Raw genomic sequence first — 24,903 nt, forward strand, 5'->3', positions numbered from 1 at the left:
GAGTTTTATGGATATACAATCATTTTTCTCATATTCAAAGGTACCATCAAAATTGTTTATTTTAACCTTCCCAAGAAAGTTAGCATACCAACTTAACTCAAGAATTTCATTGTATGCATGACTTGAATAACACCAAAAATACCACGCAGTCTGTAAACAACCACAAAATTTGACATAAACTCCATAATAAGCAAAATTGATGCTTTCAAAACTCCATTAAATAACTCATCCAGTTCACGTATTCTGCCTTAGATCCAAATGTCTTGGACAAGCTAGTCACTAAAATCACACAATTAGGGGAATATGAAAACAGCCATTCTACATTCAACAACTGCAAATCGGAGAACTGGGACCTTGACAGAGTCCCCATCAACGTTAACGCAACCTTCTAGCTTCCCTCTCAGACTCCAGCAGGGTAAGAATGTCTCCTTCCCTCACTGGTCCCTTGACATTCCTCATAATGTAACGATTTTGATCATCGAGAAACTTGACTCTCACTTGAGTTACCTGCCCTCTTGATCCAGTTCTACCCATCACTTTGACCACCACAGCATGCTTGATCTGCGATTCCATTCCTACACAAAAGTACCAATAACAAATCTTACAATCCAAAAAAAAATTTCCTTTACAATTACCCCTTCTAAGTACACCAATTGCTAGTTATACAGCTCCACTTCTCAACTTGAACAACCCAATGTTAAGGTATAGGAACGGGTAAACTAGTGAAAACAGAAAAGCTTATTGATGTCAGTCCAGAACAACCTAATGTTAAGTGTGGAAGAGACCAACTTTCAGAAAGTTACAATACTAATTACTTCAATATTTTCAACCAAGACATCGAGGAATATGCCTGCATAGCATAGCAAGGTTTTCAACTCGTAAACAGGCTCCTGAAAGACTAAGAACTGCAATGCTAAACAACCCTAATCTCAATAATTATCTGCCTAATACGAAACTCAACAGTACTACGATTCTTCGTTCAATAATTACTCGAAAATCTTCTTCACAGTAAGAATTCAATCGTTTAAAATGAAATCATAAAAGCAACGACCGAAAGATTCATTCTAGTTAATGAAAACACTGACGACTAAAGAAAAACAAAAAAAGAAAAAAAAAACTGAAAAATAAATAGTCCTTTTTCAACCATCTCGCAGAGCATTCAAACACGAACTGCAAATGCAATGGATTCTGAACAGAACAAAGAACAAAGAACAAGAGAGATCAACACGGATCGAAGAATGAAGTCGATAGATACCTTAAACGAGGGAAGATGTGATCAGAGAAAACTATGAAGAATAGTAGACAAGCCGCCGGACTGCAGAATCGACCAATGCAAATGGGGAGGAGAAAAATGCGTATCATAACTAGGGCTTCTGATCATGTGTGAAGACGGATATACCCCCATGAATTGCTAAGATGTGAGGGTTGTTTTGGTCATTTAACCTTTCGAAACCCTAGAGCTTGTATGGATTGGGTAAATTCCATCACATATAAATATATTACAAGATTGAGCATATATTTTTTATTTAAGGTTTTTCATAAAGAAAATTAATAATTAGACTAAGACATTAAGCTTCATCTTTTCTTTTTTTTTTTTCTTTTTGAAAAAAAAAAAAGATTTTTAAAGATATAACAAAATTGTAAATCAATTAATTGTAAATTAGTAGACTTTTTAATTTATTGAAATTACCAAATTCAGCATAATAATGCTGTAGAATTTGGATCCAAGTTGTATATAGTTAAATTATGTTCCAGTTGACACCTTTTTTCGATTAATGATCCAACTTCTTACCTCCATGCTCATGCACATATACATTACTCGTATCCCAATTAATAGGAAAAATTTGTCCCTCGTAATTAAATGATATCTGATCTTATTTCATCAATATCACACTTTTCTTCTTCTTCATACTACGGTAATACTAGACAATGTCAAGTTCGTAGTTGGAGTTCATATGGTGTGTTATTCAGACTTGAAGCTAGAGATTCATGGGGCGAGTTAGAAAAAGAAAAATACCTGCACGCCTCCAACCACGACGATGACGACAGTCGTGTGGCAAACTCTTGTTTCTTCTCCTTTTCTTTTCTTTTCTCTTCCTTCTGTAGGGAACTGCAAAAAGAGAGAAAGATTATGGTTTAATATGTGTTCTTTTTTAAGATTCTCACTACCTACTCCATGATTGCTGATGTTTGACCATAAAGTCCCCCCCTCTGTCTCTAAAGCTTCTGGAAGTATGATTATTGATGGGGGTATGAAAATGAAAATGAGAAAGAACATGTCACTTCAACTTCCAAAAAGTGGTCCTCTCTCAATTCGTAGTTTCACCACTCACCACCTTCCCTTGCCCTACACCACATTCCACTTTTCTCTCTCCCTTTTATCTTTTGGCTCAAACCAGACTCTTCCCCCAGAAAACTAAACACAATTTCCCCTCTGGTTTTAAATAACATCACTGCACCATGTCAACTGGATCAGCTACTACCTGGACTAAAGAAGAAGATAAAGCGTTTGAAAACGCCATAGCCACGCGTTGGGCTGGAGAATTGGAAGGGAATAAAACCTCAGAAGAGATGTGGGAAAACATTGCTTCAATGGTTCCAACCAAGAACATGGAAGACTTGAAACAGCACTACCAAATGCTGGTGGAAGACGTCGGTGCTATCGAGTCCGGCCAAATTCCTATTCCCAACTATGATTCTGTTGCAGAAGAAGCAACTAAAGCCTCTACCAAGGCGAAGGATCATTATCTTCATCCTCATGGAGCTACTGGTTCTGATAGTAATAAAATACCCAATTCTGGTTTTGGAAGTGGGTTTTCTAGGCTCTCCCACGATTCATCTGCCCAAGCCACAAAGGGTGGATCCAGGTCTGAACAAGAAAGAAAGAAAGGGATCCCATGGACAGAGGAAGAACACAGGTTAGTGTATTTTCAACAAACTTCAGCCATGGAATAATTACTTCGAAAACTGGGTCATTTCAATGAGAGCTATATAATTTATCAATCAATTTAGATTTAAAAAATAACAAATAAATAAATACCTTTTCTTGTGTTCAGTTCTGCGCGAAATGAACTAGGAATGCCACCATCTTGCCTCCTCTATACGGAGATTCTGCGTGCACAACATAATTGAGAGAGATTCTTAACCATTGCTATTTTCAGGTTATTTCTACTGGGTCTAGACAAGTTTGGGAAAGGGGATTGGAGAAGCATTTCAAGAAACTTCGTTATATCCAGGACACCGACACAAGTGGCCAGTCATGCACAGAAATATTTCATACGATTGAACTCAATGAACAGAGATAGAAGAAGATCAAGTATTCATGACATAACCTCAGTTAATAATGGCGGTGGTGACGTCATGTCCCATCAATCTCCGATCACCGGCCACCAGACAAACGGCCCTAACCAGAGTAATCCGCCGGCTTTGGGGCCACCAGGGAAGCACGGGCCTCAGCAGCATCTGCCCGGAATCGGCATGTACGGGGCACCTGTTGGACATCCAGTGGCGGCTCGTCCAGGGCACATGGCATCGGCGGTTGGCACTCCAGTGATGCTTCCTCATGGAATCCATCCCCACCCTCCTTATGTCATGCCACTTGCTTATCCAATGGCACCTCCACCCTTGCATCAATGACGATTCTTTTTTCCTTTTTCTAGTCAGATTTTTGGATTCACGGATCAAAATAAGAAATTTGAGGCATAACAAAGAAGAAAAAAAGGTAAAGTTTACATTTCAACTTTTCCTTTCGCTTATGATCCATCAGGCCGTATNATGACGAGTATATACCAATATAAAAATATAACGAGACCTGAAAAGTCGCCCTTTTTCAGCATTTCAAGGACGAATATATGAATATGAAATCCAATTTTTATTCACCCATGTTTATGACAGTACAACTGCAATGAAGTATGAGCATTAATCGAGGGCGCTAAGGATCCATTAGCTTTTCTAATAAAAATTCTGAATTTGACGCCACGATGGACATTCACCAACAAGTTCAAGCCATAAAAAAAAATTCTAAGGTAGTGGTGGAATGGGGGTATATACTCGCATGATTTCAAACGCCCTGCCACACGAAAATGCAGGGAATTGAATAGTGACAAACTCAAACAGCTTCAAATTTTGAAGGACAAAGCCCAGTTGACAAAAAATTCCCCAAACTTCCGAGAGACTGCAGCATCAGATAATGTATCCCGCAACTGCAAAAACACTAATTTATCAACACCATTTAGAATTTCTCTATACTCAATTTATTTATGTTAATCAAAATTCATAGGTTAATAAAATTGTAAAATATTTATAAAATAATATATCTTAAAAGTGCAAAAAAAAAAAAAAATATATATATATATATATATATATTAAGTTTATTAAGTTTTGATAGTGACAGGTCCATAACTTCATACTTGAGCTCAAATATATATTAAGTTAAAATTTAGCCCATGAACATCTAGATTTGTGTTTATATTTTTAGTAAAATTCTGAGTTCTTTTACTTTTGTGTTTACGTCTTACAGGCCATGAACATCTAGGTAATATGTATTTTAATAAGTCTACTGATGCGGCTAAGCCACTTAAAACAGGAGGTGAAAGTATCTTGAAGTCTAGATATCTGCTTCTCATACAAAAATTAAATAAGAAGAACAATCTTAATCATGATTCAGATGATGAAGAACAAATAAGGACCATAGGAACCACAGCAATTTTTCCCTGGCAACCAAAGCAGCAGAGAAGAACCCATAAACGAAACACACTAAGCTAGACAACAATCAAAGATAAATCATACACACAGAGTTACAAAGAATTTCATGAATTATCAACTGTCAAACAAACCTTTTCCGTTATCCAGATATACTATTCTTTCATCGTTATAGCTAAAGCATCTAAAGAAGTTCATGAAACAAGATTAAAGCCTATCATATACATGAACATGATGTTTCTTCCAAAACTCCGCTTGACACTAATCAGCTTAGATTTACATAGTTCAAAGAAATCAATCATAAACCAGTCACACAACAAAAACACAGGGCATTAGTCAATGAAAAATTTAGAAATGAGAAACACAATTCAAACCAATTCTTTTCCTGTCAGGCTACATTATTTTATTGCCAGATCCATTCTATACTCCGGTGACCTAGTTTATATGGTTTGGGGAACACTTGAATGGAATGTCTTACGCAACGTTACAGATGGAGTGTTCTTATGAGGTCAATTTCTAAAGCCGATGCAAACAGCCTCCGAACTTCAATTTTAACTCTATAATCAGAAAATCCAACCAGCGGGACAGATAGGAAAAATGTACGACACTCACACTATGACGAGTCTTCAAGTTCTTTCATTTGCTCTTTCTTCTTTAGTTCGATTTCGTATTGTCTTAATCTTTCTTTCATCTTCTCCTGCATCAGCCCCCAAAACAAATCAGAACAAAAACGAAAAGAAAGTAGAAGAAATCCACAATCATAGCCGCGAGCTCACCTTATAGCCAACTTCAACGCGGTGCATTACATAGAAGCCAAGAACGCCGCCGACGATGGTACCGGCGATGATCCGCATATAAGCCCATGTACGAGAACTGCCCATCATTTTCCAAATTTCACAGCTCCCTTCCCTTCTCAAATTGAGATCCTTTGGAAGTGTACTGTGGACAACAAACGGGTAAGATATGGATATGGATATGGATATGATCCGGAAACCCGATTCGGTCTGAACCTCACACTGTCGGGTAGTAAACAGTTTACGATTAAGCTATGCATATTTTGACAACATGATACTGGTTTATTGAATTGAATTTCTTTTTTTTTAAAGAAAATAAATTACTATCTAAATAATCAAAATTTAACCTGTAAAACTATTTAAGCTTTCATTAATAACAATTTTTTTTTTAAATTAAACTTATAAACATTACTTTTACAAATAAATTTCATTGTATTATCACAGACATTCAAATTTAAAATGTGTCTATGGTAAAAATAATTTATACAAAATAGTCATAGTAAATTTTATTTGTTACAATTTAATATTTTGTTAAATAAAATTTAATAATTGTTTATGCATGTTTGAAAAAAGCAATATGAAACGAAATTATAAATTTAAAGTTTATGTATCTGTAAACGAGTTTAAAACCGTTAGTATGAATGTCATCAAAGTACCTCACCTAACTGTATTGTTGGGATGAAACTTGAACTTTCTGAACATGCACCAGTCAATTTTGTTAGAAGAGGAAAGTCCCATATCGACTAATTTAAGAAATGATCATGGGTTTATAATCATGGAATACTCTCTCCATTGAGATGAGACATTTTGAGAAAGTTCATAGCAAAGCCATGAGAGTTTATGCTTAAAGGGGACAATATCATACCATTGTAGAGAGTCGTGTTCGTCTAACAAATTTTACCGTTATGTTTTGTGGATAAAGAACTTAAATACAGATTCAAAAGACTAAGATGACAGATGGGCAGAATATAAATACAACATAATCCAAGTCTCGAACTGGAGCTGTTGAATATAATGATCTATATCTGCTTCACCTATAGTTTACAAAGAATACCTGCATGTATTATTTCCAATTCTCTATCTAAACACAAATGAGCAGAGTTCATATATATGTATTAAGGCAGTCCACCAATTCTTTGCACTTACTTTGATACCTATTTTGCTTTTTAGTCTGAACCCTCACTTACATGTAGTTATTGGCTATTGGTATTGCTTTCATCCTGATGTTTTTGTGAAGGCAATTTCAGAAACCAAGGGTAAATGATCGCTGCCCACCTTCTGTAAAAGGAGGATCAAATTATGTTAGACTACGATGTTTATAAATTTTGTTTTCAAAATAATTAGATTAAATTACAAAAAGGTATTTTCAGTATGTTATCGGAAAAATGAATAAAGAACACACTTAATGGACTATTAACTTTCAACTACCTCGCATGGAAGGCCGCCTGTTCTCAGAAGAATATCAATGGGAACGGTATCAACAACCCGTGTAGGAATAAGACCATCAGAGTACCTACATGAAGGGCAATAAGGATTATCACATGAACAACAGCAGCAACATTACAAGTTAAAAACTACTACTAAAATCTTTTCATCTACTAAGCACAGCAGCTTACCAAATATAATCCACAGTTCCAAGAAACTTGGAGGGGTAGGAAGTAGCCAATGGTTCTCCAGTGGCTCCTCGTGTTGTAGTAGGACCCTGGATGATATATGATGTTTTGTTTAAAAAGGAGATCCTAATTTCAGGCTTTGAGGCAAGAAAACCGAATTAAAACAACTAACTAATAGCCAATAAAATATTGTATCTAACAACTCTGGAGGTTCAGATAAACCATACCTTCAGTGTAGCATAGGAGCTGGTAAGCCTAAAGGGATTCCCCACCACTTGGGAGTCGGCACTTCCAGCAGCAGCTTTCACCTCTTCTTCAGTCCAGAAACCTTTTGTTTGACTAAAAAGGAAGCCATACAAGTTGACTAAATAGACTTGAGTGAAACTAACAAAACATTAGTCTAGACATAATCTTTTATGCCATCAGCTGTATACGAGAAAATAATTAAATATGTGAGAATGAAGCCATAAAATCCAATATATTATCCTGAATATTTTGTACCTTCCCAAGCAGGAAAAAGGTCTCCAGGATTCCTTTTTTACACCCAGAACTTCAGCAGGATGGCATCCTGATTGCCCGGATAACTCTCTTCGGTCATAGGACATGAAGTTTAGCTGTCAATGACATGCTAAATCAAACTACTAGATCCAACACTAAAACATATAATTACTAGAAGTAATACTTTATTCTAGCGCATGAAAGACTATATTTAAGCAATCACGGATTAAAAGGTGCACCTCGGATGATGATAAGAACTTGTATATTGCACTCTGTCAACAAGCAGTAAAGGGTTAGACCTTCGTGTTAAAAGTAAAAATTTGAGAAACCAAATGATACCTAAATATAAGTAAAATTTTGGTATGAAACCTCTGGAGTACTATTGAAATCACCAGCAAGAACAAAAGGAAGATTGCTCCATTTCTCTGAAAGAATCTCTGCCCTCGACAACAGATAACGAATCTGCAATTTAGTCCCAAAACAAGAAAAATAAGATAATCTTTCATTTGCTATCTATCATTGTCAAAGAACAGCTAAAAACTTGATGTGATTCAATATTGACATAACAAGCAAAACTGTCGAGTAAAATTCCTTTTCATAGCCTCCCCTAATACGGCAACTTCTCTCTGCTTTATGCCAACACACATAGGAATTCGTTACCTAAAAAAGAAAAGAAAAGAAAAAAAAAAAAAAAAGAAGAACTAACTAGATTCTAACAGCAAATAGCTCCCAAATTCCTGCTTGAATATCAAGTCTTGAAGGAAATTATTTTAATCTATGAAAGGGATAAATAAAATTTAAAACTTTTAGAACAGTATTTCATCGCCACATTGAGGTTTGATCTTCACATTCCCAGTTCCGTATGATGGTTTTTATTCCCCTTCAGTGTTTGGAAATAAAGAAACTAAATACAATTTGAAATCACAAAAGGAATGTGTGGAATCACTAGAGAGAATGACCTTAGCTTGAATGCAAGCATTTAATATGTCTAGAATGAAGATTCACAATCAAGGAGTATCGATATTGTTCTTATTTTGCTTGAGACTTACTTGACCTAATTTGACATCCCCCCTGCTTGGGTTGTAAAGCACGTGGATGTTACCAATCATTAATTTTCTTGATTTAACTTTGGACATCTGCCTGCATATAGAAAAGTTATGTTTGGAAGTTGATCTAAAAGAAATTTAAATCTGCAATTTCAGGTGAATATCATAAGAAAACTGGAATACATGCTACCTCAAGTTGAGCTTTCTGAGAAAATTTAGAGCGGTATATACAATACTATATGAAATTGAATCTTCTTCGATAAATAATATTTCACAACAGATTGATACTCCACAAATTAAAAATGACGACAGCTCAAGCATACGGCCAGATGATGAGAAATTTCTACCTCCAGCACAGAAAGTTGAGCAACATTGTCACGAAGATTGAACCTCTTGAATTCGATGCTCTCTTCATCTATCAGTCGAAACCTTACCAAGTGAATAATGGATGTTATATCATTTACATAAGCCTATAAAGTAATATACTTGAGATGTTTCATACTATATATATCATAAAAGCCATAGCTTCCTCACTTGTGAGCTTTCCAGAATATAGCACATCCATCAATAACATCTCCAGTGCGTCTCTGCCATTTCAAATTATTCTTTAGGACCATATACAATAAGCAGCAAAAGTACGTGGAGTACAAGTGGAGTTTGAAAGTCCCAAGTCAAAATATGGAGCAAGGTACAATCGTTAATCATGTGGGTAACACATTACTTTCACCTAATCATTCTAGTGGATGGAACGCATCAGATTCTGAAAATGAACACTAACCGTGTATGATCCAACATAGCCTGCTTTCTCCATGATTTCTGAAACATCAAAAAACTTGTCCACTTCCTAACAGCATTTGAAAAACAAGTACAATTTCAGCTTTCATTACAGTAATCTATAGGAGCGTGCAGAGACACGGAGATGGAAAAGAGAGAGAGAGACAGAGAGAAGAACAAGCTCACCTGCAAGCAGATTATATCGGGGTTCCACATAAGAAGTTCCTCGCATATAACTCTCTTACGGTGGTTCCATTTCAAATACGGTAAAGGAACGTTGGTGTATAAACCCCTGTGTTTCCATGCATTTCTTTCCGCCAATATGTTGTATGACACTACACTAAATTTTTCTGGAACATCAAATTGCATAAAAGAAATTATTGACATGCTAGATTTGAAATACAGATCTCCTTTTATAAAAAATAGCATTCCCTAATACATTTGACCACAACTAAAGAAAGTCAGCCAGGTGCCAATTCCATATGAAATGCTATAGCCTTCTTGTGGTTCTACCATATTTTATTCATCAATTACCATATTGAATTTCTAGAATCTATGTTGTATAATTGACAAAGGCTGACCACTATACTTTTTTTTATGTTACTATAGTCCAATCCCTCTGAACCTCTCTCCTTGATCCTTCTAAATTTTTTTGTTTCTACTTCTAGACTACCTTTTATTCTGATATTACTCTAATCACACATAAATAATGTGCTTATTTTTTTACTAAACAAAGTAATTTTATCAAGAAGAAGAATCACAAAGGAATATAAGATGAATTGCGCAAAACAAAAGGAGATTCTAGCCGATCAGATTAGATACCCCGAACCTCCATATTTGACAAGCTACCGCTATTCTTATCAATTTGAAAAATACATGTTATTCGTCTATACCTAACTCTCTTCGAATGAAAACTTGAGAATTCTGGCCAATATCGTTCGAGTATTAAGATATGCTAATTCTATAGCATGTGACATCCTAAAATCTACGATTTTTATTTTCAATAATTTTTATGTTAATACCAGCTATTAGCATAACGGTGATGATGCTTGGTTGTTACTTCACTAACACAACTTATACAATCACTGGAAGAAGAATAAAGGTAATGAGTTCATTGAAACGCGGGAAGAGTATGCGAGAACGCCTGTAAGATCGTACTCATATGATTATATGAACATGGAGTTAGTGATCCATCCTCATTGAGGAAACTAGAAATTCAATCCAAGAAAGAAACATTCGAAGTATATAGTACTAAATCAATCAGTGCTACTCGATTATCAATCCCGCCCAGCAAATAATGGCGAAATACCAAATAGCATCGCGTTTAAGGAGTTTGGACACTTGAATAGATGTACCTTCAGAAGTGGAAGGTTGATCCGCCTCAATCCAATGGCGCACAATTTCAACACCTTCGTTCAATTTCCTTCGGATGGAGGGGTTGTACCATCGACGGGTGTAAGAGCACCTAGTTGATTTCGGTAGTGACGACGTCGATGAAGCCTCGGCATCGTTGGAGCAGCAAAAGGAGGAGGACTTGCGAAAATGAGAGTGGTGGCGAACGAACGGGCAGCAGCTGAGGAAGGTAGTGGCCATGGAAGCGCGCCACAGCAACAGCCACAACGACGAAATATTTGGATGGATAATAATTCATTTCTTATAGCAGTTATTTCTTGTCCAATAATATACATTTAATAACTTATTAAATTAATCCATACAAACGTAGCTCAATTATAGGTCATATTTAAATCTTGATGATTGCCTTTCTCACATATGCAATTGTTGGATTAAAAAGGATGGTTTTAAATATATTATTAATCATTTAAATAAAATAATTAGTGCATCAAATTACTCCCCTACAATATATGAATTAAACATGCTAATAATCATTAATATCAAATAATTAGTGCAGAATTTGATGGTTAACTTTTCCAGCACTACAATTATTGATAACTTTTTCCTGTTTCAACTTTTGGACTAAAACAAATTGTTTGATTCATAAGGCTTCAATAGTTCAATAGTTCATAGGCGTTGGGATTAATTTGATTGCCATCTTTTTAAAGGGCAAATGGCTTGTGTCACACCGTTGAAGGCAACGTTGTACTCTACTGTGTTGTGAAAGTAGATAAGCTAAGGTGTCTGAAGTTCAAATATACAAATAAAACAGCAAATTATGTAAAAGATGGGAGTGAATTTCAAACCTATCTACTAGCATTGTATAACAAGGGATAGATGGCGTTTTATCCTGCACTGCAAACAAGCGACCGACTGGGGAGTTATACAATAATTTCTACAGGAGTTGCCTAACGAAATTGAAAGTTAATGATGGCCTGTTGTCCCTGGGAAGAAACCTACATCCGGATCAAGCGTCCGGAACAGCTGGAATCATAAAAAAGAAAAAACATACAAATTTAGGATAAATTGAATCCTGCTAGTTTGAACCTTTGAACAAAACAGCCAGCAAGATAATCCTTGTTCTTCCGTGGAGCAGGAAATGAACCTTTCGTAATTTATCATTTCCAAGGATGATATCTAACATCTACGGGCATTTTCTTTGAATATAGGAAGCCCCATGTTCTTCGTACCTGTTAGAAGCACACAATGGAAGTGGCGATTAATGATACCAAGGCAGGAGTTTAATATGATTTTTAATTGCTTGAAAGTGAAACCTATTAACATGAATATTTGAGCCTTACTCGGATTTGGAGAACCACATTTGCTGAAATGAACCAAGAGAGGCCAATATACTCCCTCCTATCCAGACGCTGCATTGGATTTTATCACCAGAACTCAGAAAAATAGCATAGCAGGAAAGTAATATATGCAAAAATATTACGGGACACAACAACGCCAATTGTTATTCTCATATTTTGAACAACTTTTCCTTGTAAAATTATCGGTACAACTATTCTGTTTAATCATCATAGCTATGGCACACTGAATCATTGACGTAGCATATACAAAAGGTTGATTATTATTCCTATAAGCATAAGAAACGAGGGGCATGACCATACCTGAATCTTCTTTCAGTTGCATTTCCACTCGCCAATACTTTAACCCTAGCAGCTTGAGGAGACTCCTACAAGTTCGGGAAAATTTTCATCAGTGATTATCTCAAACGTGTGCCCACCTCCCTCCCAATTAAAGTACACGGGGATCTCTACTCATTAATTGATATACCTCTAACAAATCTTTCTCAAGTCGTTCTTTGAGCTGCTGCATTGAAGCTGTTCCACCAGCAAGCTGGATAAGGTAGAAAAAGAGATCAAGTTAAGTGAAAGAAAATGATTGCAGTAACCACACTGGTTATGACGACGGAAATGCAAAAAGAAAGCAAAAATAAGTTGAAAGGTTAGAGGAACGCTGCCCAGAATGAAAAGTCTTGTGTGCCACATTGAAATGTTTCAAATGCATGAGCCATACCAAAATAAGATGAACTGATTTTATCATTTCTCGTCATTTAAAATAGAAAACAGACAGAAACAGAAACTAAAAAAAGTGTAGCATTTTCGCCAACCAGATGCCTCAAAAAATGAAGTTTTAAAAAAAATAATAAAAAGAGAGATAAATGAAATTAGAACACTGAACTATACCAGTATACTACTAAAGAGTTCTCTGCGAATATCCACATCACACTTATTTATACTCTCGATTACCTGCAGAAATAAAAAGCATAGTTAAAGTTATCTTCTTGACTAAAGATACATGATTTTACTTATTAATTAGTATAAAAACCCCTAAACAAAACATTGAGCAGAGCCTAAAAATTGAAAGGATTAAGAATGTGGAAATAATTATCAAATTAAGTGAGATTAAAGAATTACACGTGTAAAAGTGTGCATAAAATCATGAAAACTGAAGAACCAAAAATGGAACTCGTTTGATCCAACTTTTACGCTATATTTGGTTCTTCAATTTTCAAGAGTGTAACTATGTGAGAATTAAGAACTCTAGATTTAGTTCGGTTTACAGCTTATAAAGGATCAAACCAAGAATATTGATTTTTTTTTTATTATTATTCTTTTTTTTTTTTTTACAGAATAGCCTCAATTAACATGAGGACAAAGAATGTTGGAAATTCTATTGTAGTTAGGAGTATGGATTCTTTTAAAAAGAATCTAAATTCCAAACAACTTGTTGAAAAAGAAAAACGATACCAATTACTTGGTTCAAAATCCTTTGAAATTTGAATGTTTATTAGAAATTTAAGCTCAAAATAGGCAATGAAAAACTAACTCAATAAACCCAGAATTGGGAAAACCAAACCGATCATTTTAGTTAAACTGATTTTCAAAAATACCTGGTTCTTATATATAGCAAACCAACCATCACTATTCAATTATTGGCTTAAGTCTACAATTAAACCAACCTATGCAAATATACCTCCACAGATAAAAGACATAACTCAACTCGATTTGTACTCGTGGTAGAACATAATTGATGTTTTAGAAATTATAATGGGAGGAGCAAAAATATAAAGATGCTTATCAAATAATGAAAATATGATAGTAAAAAGACAAATATACCATGTGTGGCAATCCCTGAACTGAGCGACCTGTCTCGGTGAAACTTTCCACCCCAGGAATAGTCTAGTAATAATGACATAAGAGAGCGTAAGAGCAAGAGGAGCAACAATATTAAGCAGCTATTCATTAATCTAAGGATCAAGACGACTGATGGCTCAAGAAAGGGCATTGGTTAAAATAACACAAGTCGGAGAGTTTTTGAGTTATATACCTATTCTACATGCATAGGCAAGTATAAGATGAGACTTGTCAAATCAAATAGTGAAATATTTTTTAAAAAAATATGAAATAAAAGTGGGAAGATAAAAAAATTGTTATTTTCCATTCATCCAATTATGATAGAAATTAATAAGCCGTTGATTTATTTGAACATAGAAGTGAAGGACGGAAGCATCATATAGGATCTTATAGGATCATCATTATGTAGCTTAGCCATTATGCATTCCACTCGATCAATACTCAATTTCTGCAAACAATAGTAATAATTTCTGAGGTCACATAATCTGTATTTAATAGTGCTTTGAAGAACTGTTGCTCTAAGCTCATAAAAAATGTGTATGCTGGACGGCCTACATTCAACATCAAATCAACATTCCATCCTCATAAAGATATGGAAATTAAGTCGCTCACCTGTGCCAACGAAGGGTTAAACAGAACATCGGGAATCTTGAATCTATCAGCCCCAATTTCAATTGTCCTGTTTCAAGCATGACGGAGAACGAAATTACTTTCTAAAGAAGAAAAATAATAAAAATAAAGTACTGAGACTAGGAGAAGTTGCATTGCTAAGAACCAAAAGTTTGCAATGCAGGAAAAGGGGAAACCATAAGTGAAGGCAATAAAGCATCGACCAATGCTTGAAAATATAATCATCCAAAACCCTATTGAGCGACTTACTGGCCATCAGGAAGTTCATATGGCGTCATTGGGATATTTGAATATGCACTTTCTGCATAGATAGAAAAATAATACAAGACCAATTAGCACAAAACATGCAGAAGCCTATGAAATAAATATGATGCAAGAATGGTAAGCTGAAACTTAATATAAGATATCCCCTCAAGCTCAGAAGATTAAACTAGAACACTCCTTTAAAGAAAAAGATGACTAACAATATATGAAAGCTATATATGAGATGTCCAACAATACGACAGACATGAGATGCTTCACGGCAAAGATAAATTTAATAGACAAAGTCAATAAACTCTAGTAAATAAAGAAAATAAGGAACGACAAACCATCATAAGGAGTATCTGGCGCTCGACATACGCATTCTTTAATATCACTAGCAATTACCCTCTGTCATTCATAGAGCATCCGACTCAAAATTGAGCTAGCATTCAAGATAAATGAGATTATTTATGATCAATAAAATACCTGTGAGTATAATTTGTAACTTTCAGTTGTATTAGGGAAATCAAGTTCCACAATCTACAACAGAGATAAATGAAATGTCAAAGAAATAATTACAAATAACAATTAAAAACAGTAAATAATAATTTGAAGTAAGATACTACTTTGTATTGGTGATACACTACAAATGCCACAATCCAAAGATTTCTATTATTTTATAAAATGAATAGTTCAAAGGTAATGCCTGAAATTCTCCTGGTCGTATTTCCTTTCTCTTGAAAGAGTATCTTGGCATTATCTGAGAGCATAAAGGAAGGTAAATTTCAGCAGTTATACACAGTATATTAGGGATATACTTCATCTGATAATTTCATTGATAAATGAAATGGCCACCAAAGAAGGGTTACAAAATGGATTGCCATTGAAAACAAAATAGGGATATTATAGAATCAGAGTTATTGTCAACTGTACCTTGATACCTTTGCTCTCCAAACTTTTTAACAAGCAATCAGTGAGATATTCGCCACCAACAGGAGAAGATACAACAGCCTGACATGAAAACATAAATCTGAAACATTAATCCTTTGATTATCCCATACTTTCATAACTAGAGCATAAGACACATAAATAAATAAATAATATTCAACCAAGATTATGCAAATCATTTTATCCACTTCAAAATACCTTTTGTAGAACATAGCCATCATGTACCGGAGCTACAGTTGTTGATCCACCACCACTGCATATATCAATCATTTAAAAGCCAATTGCTCATAAGTCGCTTACAGCCAGAAAGCTTTCCTACTCTAATGTTATCATATATAATAACTCAACCTAAATGGAGTGGATGTTTGGTTATCCAGTTCAAATTCAACGTAATCACTATTGAGAGATATAAATATCCCACTAGTCTCGATAACCTTGAAAACTGAATCAACAAAAAAAACCCTTAAATGTTTCACTGTTTGTTTTAAAAACTTGAACAAATTCCAGAATCAATTTGATTTTGACAGATGACTTTACCATACACTGAACCATTTTTTTCTTACGTTTTGAGGGGCGCTCTACCAAAATAATCAGCAAATAATTGAATTGATAAAAGAAATTCAAGAACTACTAAGAAGAAAATAACAGCAAACTGATTAAATACAACATGTAGTTTTAAAATAATAACAATAAATTCTGAAGAAATTAGATCACTGAAGTCATTTTTATGCAAGCAACTAATATTACTGTAGCCTTGGCCTCCACAAGCTTCAAATCCAGTATAGTATCAGCTCATACCTGTCAACAACAAGTGATGTAGCACGACCTGATGCAAATGACGTGAGAACCTGGCGTTTAAAATTAATTGAGTGACTTTAAAAAATCAGAGAGTGATCAATCTATGTGGATATGGACAACAAAGCAATAAAAAAAACAGTCTGAGCAGGGAAAACATACAGCATTTTTTGCCAAAAACAATGCAGGAACTTTGTACTTCTCGAACATAATCTCAGCCGTCCTGCCAGAATTTTTTTTTGAAATTGATGCAACTCAGCATAAATCCCAAAAGACACAGAAAAAGGAGCTCGTGTGTGACTGATTACCTTTCTCTCTGTTGTTGTGAATTAGAAGATGGTTCAGCAAGTAGCATGGGATGTTCTTGAGCATCAATCAGCAGACATTCCCTGAAAGGATACAAAGAAAATCATAAAAGTTATTATGAAGTCCACGTAAATTCTAAAAGTTTTCCCACAGTGCCTTTCATTTAAATATGAAAAAATTGGCCACAAAAAAATTCTTCCAAAACTCTCTAGAGGATGTGACTGACATCACTAAACATATAATATGACAAAAATTCTTCCAACCATCAAGAAACAAAATTGCAATGGTCAAAGAGGAGCATAACATAAATTCCAAAAGAAATTATATCATGTCAGTAAGGCATGTGCAAATAATAACATTGATGCCATCCATTTACAAATTTCTGATATCTGTTAGGTATTTAAACTTTTTGAAAAAGAAGAAAAAGATAAAAACACAATAGAGTATGGCAGAGTTAGCCCAAGTTTTGGTCTTGATAAGATGAACAAATTGGCAAACCCAAAAATCACATGAGCAAGTCAAATGCTGTACATACTTCATAGCATTTAGAGGCCTGAAAACAAAGGGTATTACAATGATTGTGTCAATCACCTGAATGCATGATCCCATATGCTATCGACCATATCCCAGTCAACAACAACTCCATCCTTTATAGGTGAAAGTACCTAATGAATAGCATAATTGATATAACCTTTTATTCTTTAGAAAATTTAGAATATGTACAGAAAGCTCCAAATAACCGTCAATGAAAGCAAACATACTTACCTCCATATTATCACGGCGGAACCCTAAAGCTTGAGAACCAACGTATAGTTTGCGTTTTCCCTTTCCTTTGTCAGTATCAAGACTTTTAGCATTACTTTTAGATTCTCCAGCAGATCCAGAATTCTTTTCAGTACTTGTGGTGTCATCAACATCCATTTCATCAATACATCCAACAACCTTAACAAACAAAGGTAAAGGGCTGAGACAGATGCAGCTTGATACCTTTAATCATTATAGCAGCAATAGCAGCCTACGACCAACATCATATAAACTGATCCATACATTGAAGTTTACATAGAAATAGTGCTATGCACACTATCTTTCATACGGTCAATATATGGGCTTTCTTTCCCATAAAATTATTCTACGACACTCCTTCTCATGTTCGATTCAGTTGATGTCAATTAAAAGTAGAAAAAAATCATGAACTCCTCTATTACCGCAACCAGGAACCGAATTCACAACTATAACGGATACAAATCTCAAATTCTCCTGATAATAACGTAACATTGTTACACTAGCACAGGATTACATTGCTATCAGGTCTCCCAAACAAAGGAATATCCTAACACGAGAGTCTGAAATATGATGAAATTATCAACTCATAAGAAGCCAAATCTTTTATTTCTTAATTAAGACTACCAATTACCAAAGTAAGAGAGGTAGGACTGGATTCTAGAACTCTCAGGTTTGTTAACAGAACCTAGAAGACTTCAGAAATAACCACGAAAAAAATCAATAGCACCATCAATACTAGAGTTAAGAAGTTGGAACTGAAAAGTGGTAGGCATTCCCATGTTCATAAAGAACCACATTGAGCACTTCACGTTTTCACTCGACATATAAACTGGCACAGGCATCGAATGCAGCTAGAAATTCTGAACAGAACACACCCAAAAGCTCAAAAACTTCAAAGTTGCGAGCAGTTCAACAAATCTATCTCACTCTCACACAACAGTGGACACACGAGTAGTTGATAAAATCAAGACCACGAGAATGTAGTCATAGGCATGAGTAGTTAATATATACAGAAGATGCTAAATGCAGGAATACTTACGGAAGGGAAAACAGCCTTGGGAGCATCTTCTCCGGCATAACCAGCTTTGCAAGTGTGAGAACCAAGATCAATAACTATAGCGGATACCTCATCTGTAGAAAAATGAACAATGTAAGGGAATTAACGCCAGACATAATTCATGGACAAACGCAGAAGAAGAGGCCAGAAAATTGGGTATACTCACCACCACCATACATGGCTAAAGTATTCAGCAGAGGAGTGAGAGTGATATTAGGGTTTTCGAGTCTTCCCCTAAAACCCAATTTTAGGGTTCGGGAACAGAGTACCGACTTCCGACGCCGAGAAAGATAGAACAACGACGAGATTTAAACCTCAACCAACAAATGATCACTATCTGCCTGCAATCGGCAACTCCTAAATAATAATACACGACGAGGAAGAAAAATGAAAATGCTTTTAAAACTAAACTTTCAGCACATAAATCCCACTTTACAATTAAACGCTAATTACAATATTAATTAAAAACAAAAAAAACAAAACATGCGCCGTTGCCGGGGATCGAACCCGGGTCACCCGCGTGACAGGCGGGAATACTCACCACTATACTACAACGACTTCTTTGGTAATATTAACAGAATTAATTCAATCTTATTTTCAAATAGTATTGGAACAAAACATGCGCCGTTGCCGGGGATCGAACCCGGGTCACCCGCGTGACAGGCGGGAATACTCACCACTATACTACAACGACCTGTTTACTAATTTTAACAGAAAATAAAATGTAAATCTATTTATAATAATAATTAAAAAAGAGGAAGGAACTCTTAAAAAAATACGCCATTGCGGGGGATCGAACGCGGGTCACCCGCATAACAGGCGGGAATACTTACCACTATACTCCAACGACTAACTGATAATTTTAACATATATATTATATATTTTAAATTTTTTAAGACTTTCTGCTACTATAATTTGTTCTATTCTTGGGCATCATGCAGTGGAGAAGACATGAGCCCAAAAGAAGGCATAGCTTGAGAGAAATAGGAAGATTTCATTCAAGGAATCAACATCATANGCTTAAGTTAGAAGGGAAGATTTGATTACACTCCCCCATTACTGTTTGTATTCATATTTTTAACTTTATACAGTCTATAACATACTGATAGCAGTATGTAGCTAACTCATCAGGATTCATCCTCTCAACATCTTTGGCCGACTAACACTACTATCTAACACTCAGGCGCTTTCGATGTTTCCCGTTCCATAGGGTCCTTAAACTTAGCTTTCTTACTTAGCTCTTCAAAAGAGTCGACAACGTTTTGCAGCCTTGCAACAAATTCAATTAACAGGGAAGTAAATGTAGCTAACGACAATGCGCTCGCATTTTCGTATGTTTTCGATTCTTCTGCGTGGATTACTCCATTTGGTTTGTTTGAAACCTGTGCTGGCCATGACCCCAGTTTCTTGAACATTTTGTTCGTGGGGGGAAATGCAGCAGCTTGTACAGAGTTGATGTCTGATGGCCTAGGGTCATTCCAAGTTTTAGGGACTGGGAAGGCCCTTAGATCAAGCACAGCTTCACTGAGGGACCTGTATTCATGAAACCTTGTTTCCTCATCGTCCATGTTCAGCAATTCTTGGGACCGTCCTACGTTGTCGTCATGATGATTCCCAATTTCCCAGCTCTCTGAGTTCACAAGAAGATAGGATTTTGCATCGATCTTCTTTTGCAGCTCTTCTGCAGCATCATGTACTTCAGAGAGTATGGCTGCGCAATCTAATGTCTCCATCTTCTTTAACTTGTTTCCAAGCTCGTGCAAGACTTTAGCGCCTTCGTAGCTTACCCTCCGGAGCTCGTTTCTGAATACGTGTCGTCTTTCCGCTGGAGCCTGCACATCCAATACCAATGGAGGGGAAAATAAAACTATAGTACACAGCTATTGTTAATACAAAACAAATGAAACTTCTGAAAAACAGAACTTTTCAATTACAAATTTGATAACTTCCCAAATGAACAGATTAGCAAAGATTCAGATCATTTAGTACGTTTATGAATAGATATTGACAATGACTCAATGTGAATGTGAAGTTCGAGCATCAAAGCCAAAGTACCTGTATTTCTGATAGTATAGATCCATGCAATCCCATGATAGCAAAAGCACAATGCCTCAATGCACCAGCTACTTCAACATAGCTTTTCCATGGATATTTAAGCATTTTGTACCGACCGTGTGGCGGTTCCCAGATTGCAAATCCCATCTGTATTTGTGTTTGTTCTTATTTTTCTTGAAGGTGAAATAAAAAAAACCAGCATAATGTCCATGAAACTCACCAGAGACTCCTCTTGACTCATAGATTCCATAGCTGACCTGTAGCCTTTGTACAAAGGATCATCAGAGGCTTGGTAGGTAAGGATTTTCGAAGGTATTCGCTCGTACTCGACACAATTAAGGTAGCTATCAACACATCCTAAATGAAGGGAAAGTAGCTAAGCAGAAACATTCGCAAGAGATTTGATATCGTAAGTAAATTTAAGTAATGCAAGCAGCTAACCAACCTTCTAAGGATGCTGCAACGCCTGCAAAGTTTTTCACTACAAGATTGTGTAGATCCTCGCCAGCCCAAATGGGGTAAATGCATATGTTTACAACCAAACACACTCCAGCGCCAAGCGCAATGAGCAAGAATCTTGTGATGGCTGTATGGATAAAATCTCTAGTCCTATATCCCGACACCATTATGAAACAATACGTTAACAAGAAGACCCGAAATCCATATTCATAAGGCTTCATTGTGGGATATAGCTTAGCATAAGTAGCAAAGAATCCTGCAAACATCATAAAGCCACCAAATGAGAGATTGAAGCATAAACTATATTCATCATATTGTCTACTTTCAGCACAAGCTCTCATAGATTTACTTTTGGTTTTTCCAAAAGTCCTCGTACCAATGGAGATGTATTCCTTACTTATAAACCTGTGAAATTCCACATTAGTTGGGGAGGAGAACGAAACACCTTTTATAAAGGTGTGGAAATCTTCCCTAGTAGAGCTTTTTAAAAATCTTGAGGGAAGCCTGAAAGGTAAAGCTCAAAAAGGACAATATCTGCTAGGAGTGGGTTTGAGCCGTTACAAATGATAACAGAGCCAGACACCGGGCGATGTGTCAACGAGGAGGTTGTTCCCCCGAAGGGGAGTAGACATGAGGCAATGTGCCAGTAAGGATGCTAGGCCCCGAAGGGAGGTAGGGTCCCACAACACCGGGCAATGTGCTAGCGAGGAGGTTGTTCCCCCAAAGGGAGTAGACACGAGGCAGTGTGCCAGTGTAAGGATGTTGGGCCCCGAAAGGGTGGATTTGGTGGAGGTCCCACATCGATTGGAGAAAGGAACAAGTGCTAGTGAGTACGCTAGGCCTTGATGGGAGGTCGATTGTGAGATCCCACGATCCCACATTAGTTAGAGAGGAAACAAAACACCCTTAATAAGGATGTGGAAACCTTTCCCTAACGACCTTCCCTAGCAGTGGTTGTGGCCATTACATTACAAAACCCATGATCTAGTGGAAGTAAAACTTCTCTCCCAACAATCATGATATCAATTATTAGAAAAACAGACCTGTGATGAAGATACTGATAGCAACCACAAGCTCTTCCCACTCTCCAGCAAGAACTGATAATCCAGCCATTCCCAATGCAAGGCCTGCAGCTGAAAGCGTGCCCAATCCACGGTTCAATCCTTTGCTTAGCGTTGCTCCTGCAGACAGAATCGTCATTTTGTTCCAATAAGCAAACAGATTGTGGCCGAAGAGCGCAAAGAACTACGTTTAGAGTACTCAAAACAGAATCAAATTCAGAGCATGAGATAGAACAAGAGGGAATAAATCAATTAATTTAAACTAAACAAAGAACGCCAACGACATAAATCATTCAAAGAAAATTCAGAGTACCAATGCTAAATTCAAAGACGACGACGACAGTAAGAATGGCCCAGACGGAGTAGCGGCTGAGCTCCTCAACGGGCTGCTTGAAGAAGATCAACAAAGAAATAAGCGTGAGAGCAAGAGCCATCTTGGCAGAGAAAACAATCTTCCTCGGGTCGGACACGCCCATCTGCCAAGATTTGCAAAGAACATCCTGAACGGAGTTCCATAGATTAGAGATTCTATACGGAACGGAGCGAAAGGAGGAGCAAAAGGAAGGATTGTCCTGGAGAGTTCCATAGATTAGGTCAGGGAATTCCTTGGCCGAAAGAAGTCGCTCCCTCTTCTCGGCGAAACTCTGCTTGAATGAACCATATTTGGCGGCCATGATTGCTAATCAAAGCTTTTGAAACGACACAGAAATGAGAACTCAAATAGCGGAGTAAAGGTGGAAAGCGGTGATTCCCAGAAAAAGGGGGAGAGAAAAAAAAAAAAAAAATTGGAATTTATAGTTGTGGGCTCAGCAGCTCCAAATTATTCTTTTAATTTAAAAAATACTTTACACCTTCCCAAATTTGTATTACCATAATTTTCTTGACATATTATAAATTTTTTTAAATTAATTTATCTATTAAGTTACAATTTAAATTTTCTACATAGACAAAAAAATTGAATAAAAAATTCACTTTTTAAAATTTCTAAACCGTCATAATAAATTTAGTTTTGCAATTTCGAAACTATCCTAATATCAATTTTTAATTTTATATTTAATAAGTTTGAAATTTTTAATTTTTTAAAATTAATGGATGTATTAAATATAAATTTAAATATTTTCAAATTTTTTATAATAGATTATGATTTTTAAGAAATTTCAACATTATTATTTTGAACTAGTTTATTATTATTATCATCATCAAAATTTACTTAGTGATGAGCTATAAGACTCAATTTAATATTTACCTAGAAAAAGATAAACTAGTTTTAAAAAAATAATTACTAATATGGGTAGTTTAAAAAAAAAAGTTTATAATATATTTGCCTAATAAATGAAATGTCTAATTGCCTCATTTATTAGAAGTAAAAAGTGTTTTATCATATTATTTAATATTTATATCTTTTAATAGTGTACTTGAATATTAAATAATGGCAAGTGTGTGGTCAAATGACGTGTCTCTATTTTCTTTTTTAATTATATTTTATATTTAATAAATTCATAAATATATATATATATATATATATATATATATTTATCTAATATCACGTTGATAATATGGCACTCTCTCACAAGTATTGAGGGAGGGAAGAACAAGGAGTGTGTGGAATGGCACACAGGCTGCATGGTTCAACTCACTTAAACAGTGTCCATCCCTCTATTTCTATAGAGTCAAAATCTGTATTGTCTCTGCACCATGGCATCTCTTCCATATCTCCCATGCCTAACCCTGCTCTTACTCCTGCACGTTACTCTACCGATTGCCGTTTCACAAGATCCGACCCCCTCGAGCCCTACCATAGCTCAATGCACCACGAGTCTTCTTCAATTGGCATCGTGTGCGCCTTTCGTGCAAGGTATGGCGTCGACACCACCAATGACATGCTGTGGAAACCTGAAACAACTCTACACCAGTGTCCCCAGCTGCCTTTGCCTCTTGCTGAATGGCACTACCTTGAGTTCTTTCCCTATCAACACTACTAGAGCTACCCAGCTGCCTGATCTTTGCAGCCTTCAAGTTAACATCTCTGCATGTTCAGGTATCACTATAATCCTGTCATCCTAAAGCCTCTTTAAGTATATTCTTCTACTTCGTTCTAACATTTATAATTCTCTGAATGGTCATTTGAAGCTCTCCTTGAGCCACCAAGTCCTCCCAGCTCTCATGTTTCTCCTAGAGTAAACACCAACTCCACCATTACCAATGCTACGGTTCTAGGTATAGTTTTTGGTTCAGCTCTACTACAAGCACGACATGTTATACAATCTGACACTACTTTTATGAATTTCAGCTACTCCAGTGGGTCAACCAACGCCAAAACCTAGCATGGTGGGGTTAGGATTGGGCAGCATCAGTGCTAGTTTCAAGCCAAGGGCGGGAATTCAGCTCACAGTAGCGATTGCTATGAAGACTTTTCTGTTTCTTGTAGTTCTTCATTGAAACCAATTATCTAAAATCTCTTTCAACATTATATGCTCTTCTTTATTAGATTTCCAGTAGGTTGTTTTGGTTCAATAACGTTGTTTCTTTAGCTTTTAACATTTGCAGACCAATACCCTGTTTTCAGATATGTCTTGTTCCTTTGTCTCCCTAATACAGT

The 24,903-nt window shown here is 36.1% G+C and overlaps 7 protein-coding genes and 2 non-coding genes across 13 annotated transcripts; 2 read left to right on the forward strand and 7 right to left on the reverse strand.

Moving 5' to 3' along the window:
- Positions 1-109: 109 nt before the first annotated feature.
- LOC111484906 (40S ribosomal protein S28-1) lies at positions 110-3,468 on the reverse strand. Of its 5 annotated transcripts, XR_002718590.1 has the most exons (5): positions 3,333-3,347; positions 3,041-3,111; positions 2,018-2,110; positions 1,256-1,454; positions 110-575 (listed from the first exon to the last, which is right to left on the reverse strand). XR_002718590.1 is itself a non-coding variant. In XM_023131551.1 (2 exons), the coding sequence occupies exon 2, from the start codon at positions 571-573 to the stop codon at positions 376-378; it is 198 nt and encodes a 65-aa protein (XP_022987319.1). In that variant the 5' UTR covers positions 574-575; positions 2,018-2,036; the 3' UTR covers positions 110-375. The 5 variants fall into 5 exon arrangements, 1 of the variants encoding a protein (XP_022987319.1); XR_002718591.1 differs by lacking the exons at positions 3,041-3,111; positions 3,333-3,347 and adding an exon at positions 2,484-2,498; XR_002718593.1 differs by lacking the exons at positions 110-575; positions 1,256-1,454; positions 2,018-2,110 and adding an exon at positions 2,758-2,869 and having other exon boundaries at positions 3,333-3,468.
- Positions 2,373-3,948, forward strand: LOC111484899 (transcription factor MYBS1-like). The gene is made up of 2 exons (XM_023131543.1): positions 2,373-2,918; positions 3,162-3,948. Exons 1-2 carry the CDS (start codon positions 2,461-2,463, stop codon positions 3,634-3,636), a joined length of 933 nt encoding a protein of 310 aa, XP_022987311.1. The 5' UTR covers positions 2,373-2,460; the 3' UTR covers positions 3,637-3,948.
- Positions 3,855-6,354, reverse strand: LOC111484905. The gene is made up of 4 exons (XM_023131550.1): positions 6,157-6,354; positions 5,478-5,640; positions 5,314-5,398; positions 3,855-4,213 (listed from the first exon to the last, which is right to left on the reverse strand). The coding sequence occupies exons 1-3, from the start codon at positions 6,231-6,233 to the stop codon at positions 5,315-5,317; spliced, it is 324 nt and encodes a 107-aa protein (XP_022987318.1). The 5' UTR covers positions 6,234-6,354; the 3' UTR covers positions 3,855-4,213; position 5,314.
- Positions 6,355-6,496: 142 nt separating this feature from the next.
- On the reverse strand, positions 6,497-11,054 carry LOC111484897 (carbon catabolite repressor protein 4 homolog 3). The gene is made up of 13 exons (XM_023131541.1): positions 10,782-11,054; positions 9,613-9,776; positions 9,431-9,496; positions 9,187-9,239; positions 9,000-9,081; positions 8,656-8,742; positions 7,976-8,068; positions 7,846-7,878; positions 7,610-7,722; positions 7,336-7,447; positions 7,112-7,197; positions 6,924-7,008; positions 6,497-6,773 (listed from the first exon to the last, which is right to left on the reverse strand). Exons 1-13 carry the CDS (start codon positions 11,017-11,019, stop codon positions 6,711-6,713), a joined length of 1,275 nt encoding a protein of 424 aa, XP_022987309.1. The 5' UTR covers positions 11,020-11,054; the 3' UTR covers positions 6,497-6,710.
- A 543-nt stretch (positions 11,055-11,597) lies between these two features.
- LOC111485370 (actin-related protein 4) lies at positions 11,598-19,133 on the reverse strand. Its single transcript, XM_023132225.1, has 21 exons — positions 18,896-19,133; positions 18,712-18,803; positions 17,655-17,831; positions 17,481-17,554; positions 16,892-16,972; positions 16,746-16,806; positions 16,587-16,636; positions 15,987-16,041; positions 15,774-15,851; positions 15,547-15,600; positions 15,327-15,380; positions 15,188-15,248; positions 14,847-14,898; positions 14,580-14,646; positions 13,950-14,012; positions 13,017-13,079; positions 12,604-12,666; positions 12,438-12,502; positions 12,120-12,188; positions 11,924-12,008; positions 11,598-11,802 (listed from the first exon to the last, which is right to left on the reverse strand). The coding sequence occupies exons 1-20, from the start codon at positions 18,906-18,908 to the stop codon at positions 11,963-11,965; spliced, it is 1,338 nt and encodes a 445-aa protein (XP_022987993.1). The 5' UTR covers positions 18,909-19,133; the 3' UTR covers positions 11,598-11,802; positions 11,924-11,962.
- Positions 19,134-19,215: 82 nt separating this feature from the next.
- Positions 19,216-19,287, reverse strand: TRNAD-GUC. Its single transcript has one exon. It is a non-coding gene; the product is annotated as a tRNA-Asp (tRNA).
- Positions 19,288-19,351: 64 nt separating this feature from the next.
- On the reverse strand, positions 19,352-19,423 carry TRNAD-GUC. Its single transcript has one exon. It is a non-coding gene; the product is annotated as a tRNA-Asp (tRNA).
- A 326-nt stretch (positions 19,424-19,749) lies between these two features.
- On the reverse strand, positions 19,750-23,050 carry LOC111484857 (aluminum-activated malate transporter 9). The gene is made up of 6 exons (XM_023131478.1): positions 22,618-23,050; positions 22,287-22,424; positions 21,230-21,499; positions 21,005-21,141; positions 20,785-20,931; positions 19,750-20,561 (listed from the first exon to the last, which is right to left on the reverse strand). The coding sequence occupies exons 1-6, from the start codon at positions 22,976-22,978 to the stop codon at positions 19,902-19,904; spliced, it is 1,713 nt and encodes a 570-aa protein (XP_022987246.1). The 5' UTR covers positions 22,979-23,050; the 3' UTR covers positions 19,750-19,901.
- A 949-nt stretch (positions 23,051-23,999) lies between these two features.
- Positions 24,000-24,900, forward strand: LOC111484860 (protein YLS3). Its single transcript, XM_023131481.1, has 3 exons — positions 24,000-24,342; positions 24,435-24,521; positions 24,595-24,900. The coding sequence occupies exons 1-3, from the start codon at positions 24,000-24,002 to the stop codon at positions 24,741-24,743; spliced, it is 579 nt and encodes a 192-aa protein (XP_022987249.1). The 3' UTR covers positions 24,744-24,900.
- Positions 24,901-24,903: the final 3 nt, after the last annotated feature.

Source organism: Cucurbita maxima, unplaced genomic scaffold (genome assembly GCF_002738345.1).
Source record: "Cucurbita maxima cultivar Rimu unplaced genomic scaffold, Cmax_1.0 Cma_Scf00010, whole genome shotgun sequence".
In the NCBI taxonomy this organism is placed as follows: domain Eukaryota; kingdom Viridiplantae; phylum Streptophyta; class Magnoliopsida; order Cucurbitales; family Cucurbitaceae; genus Cucurbita; species Cucurbita maxima.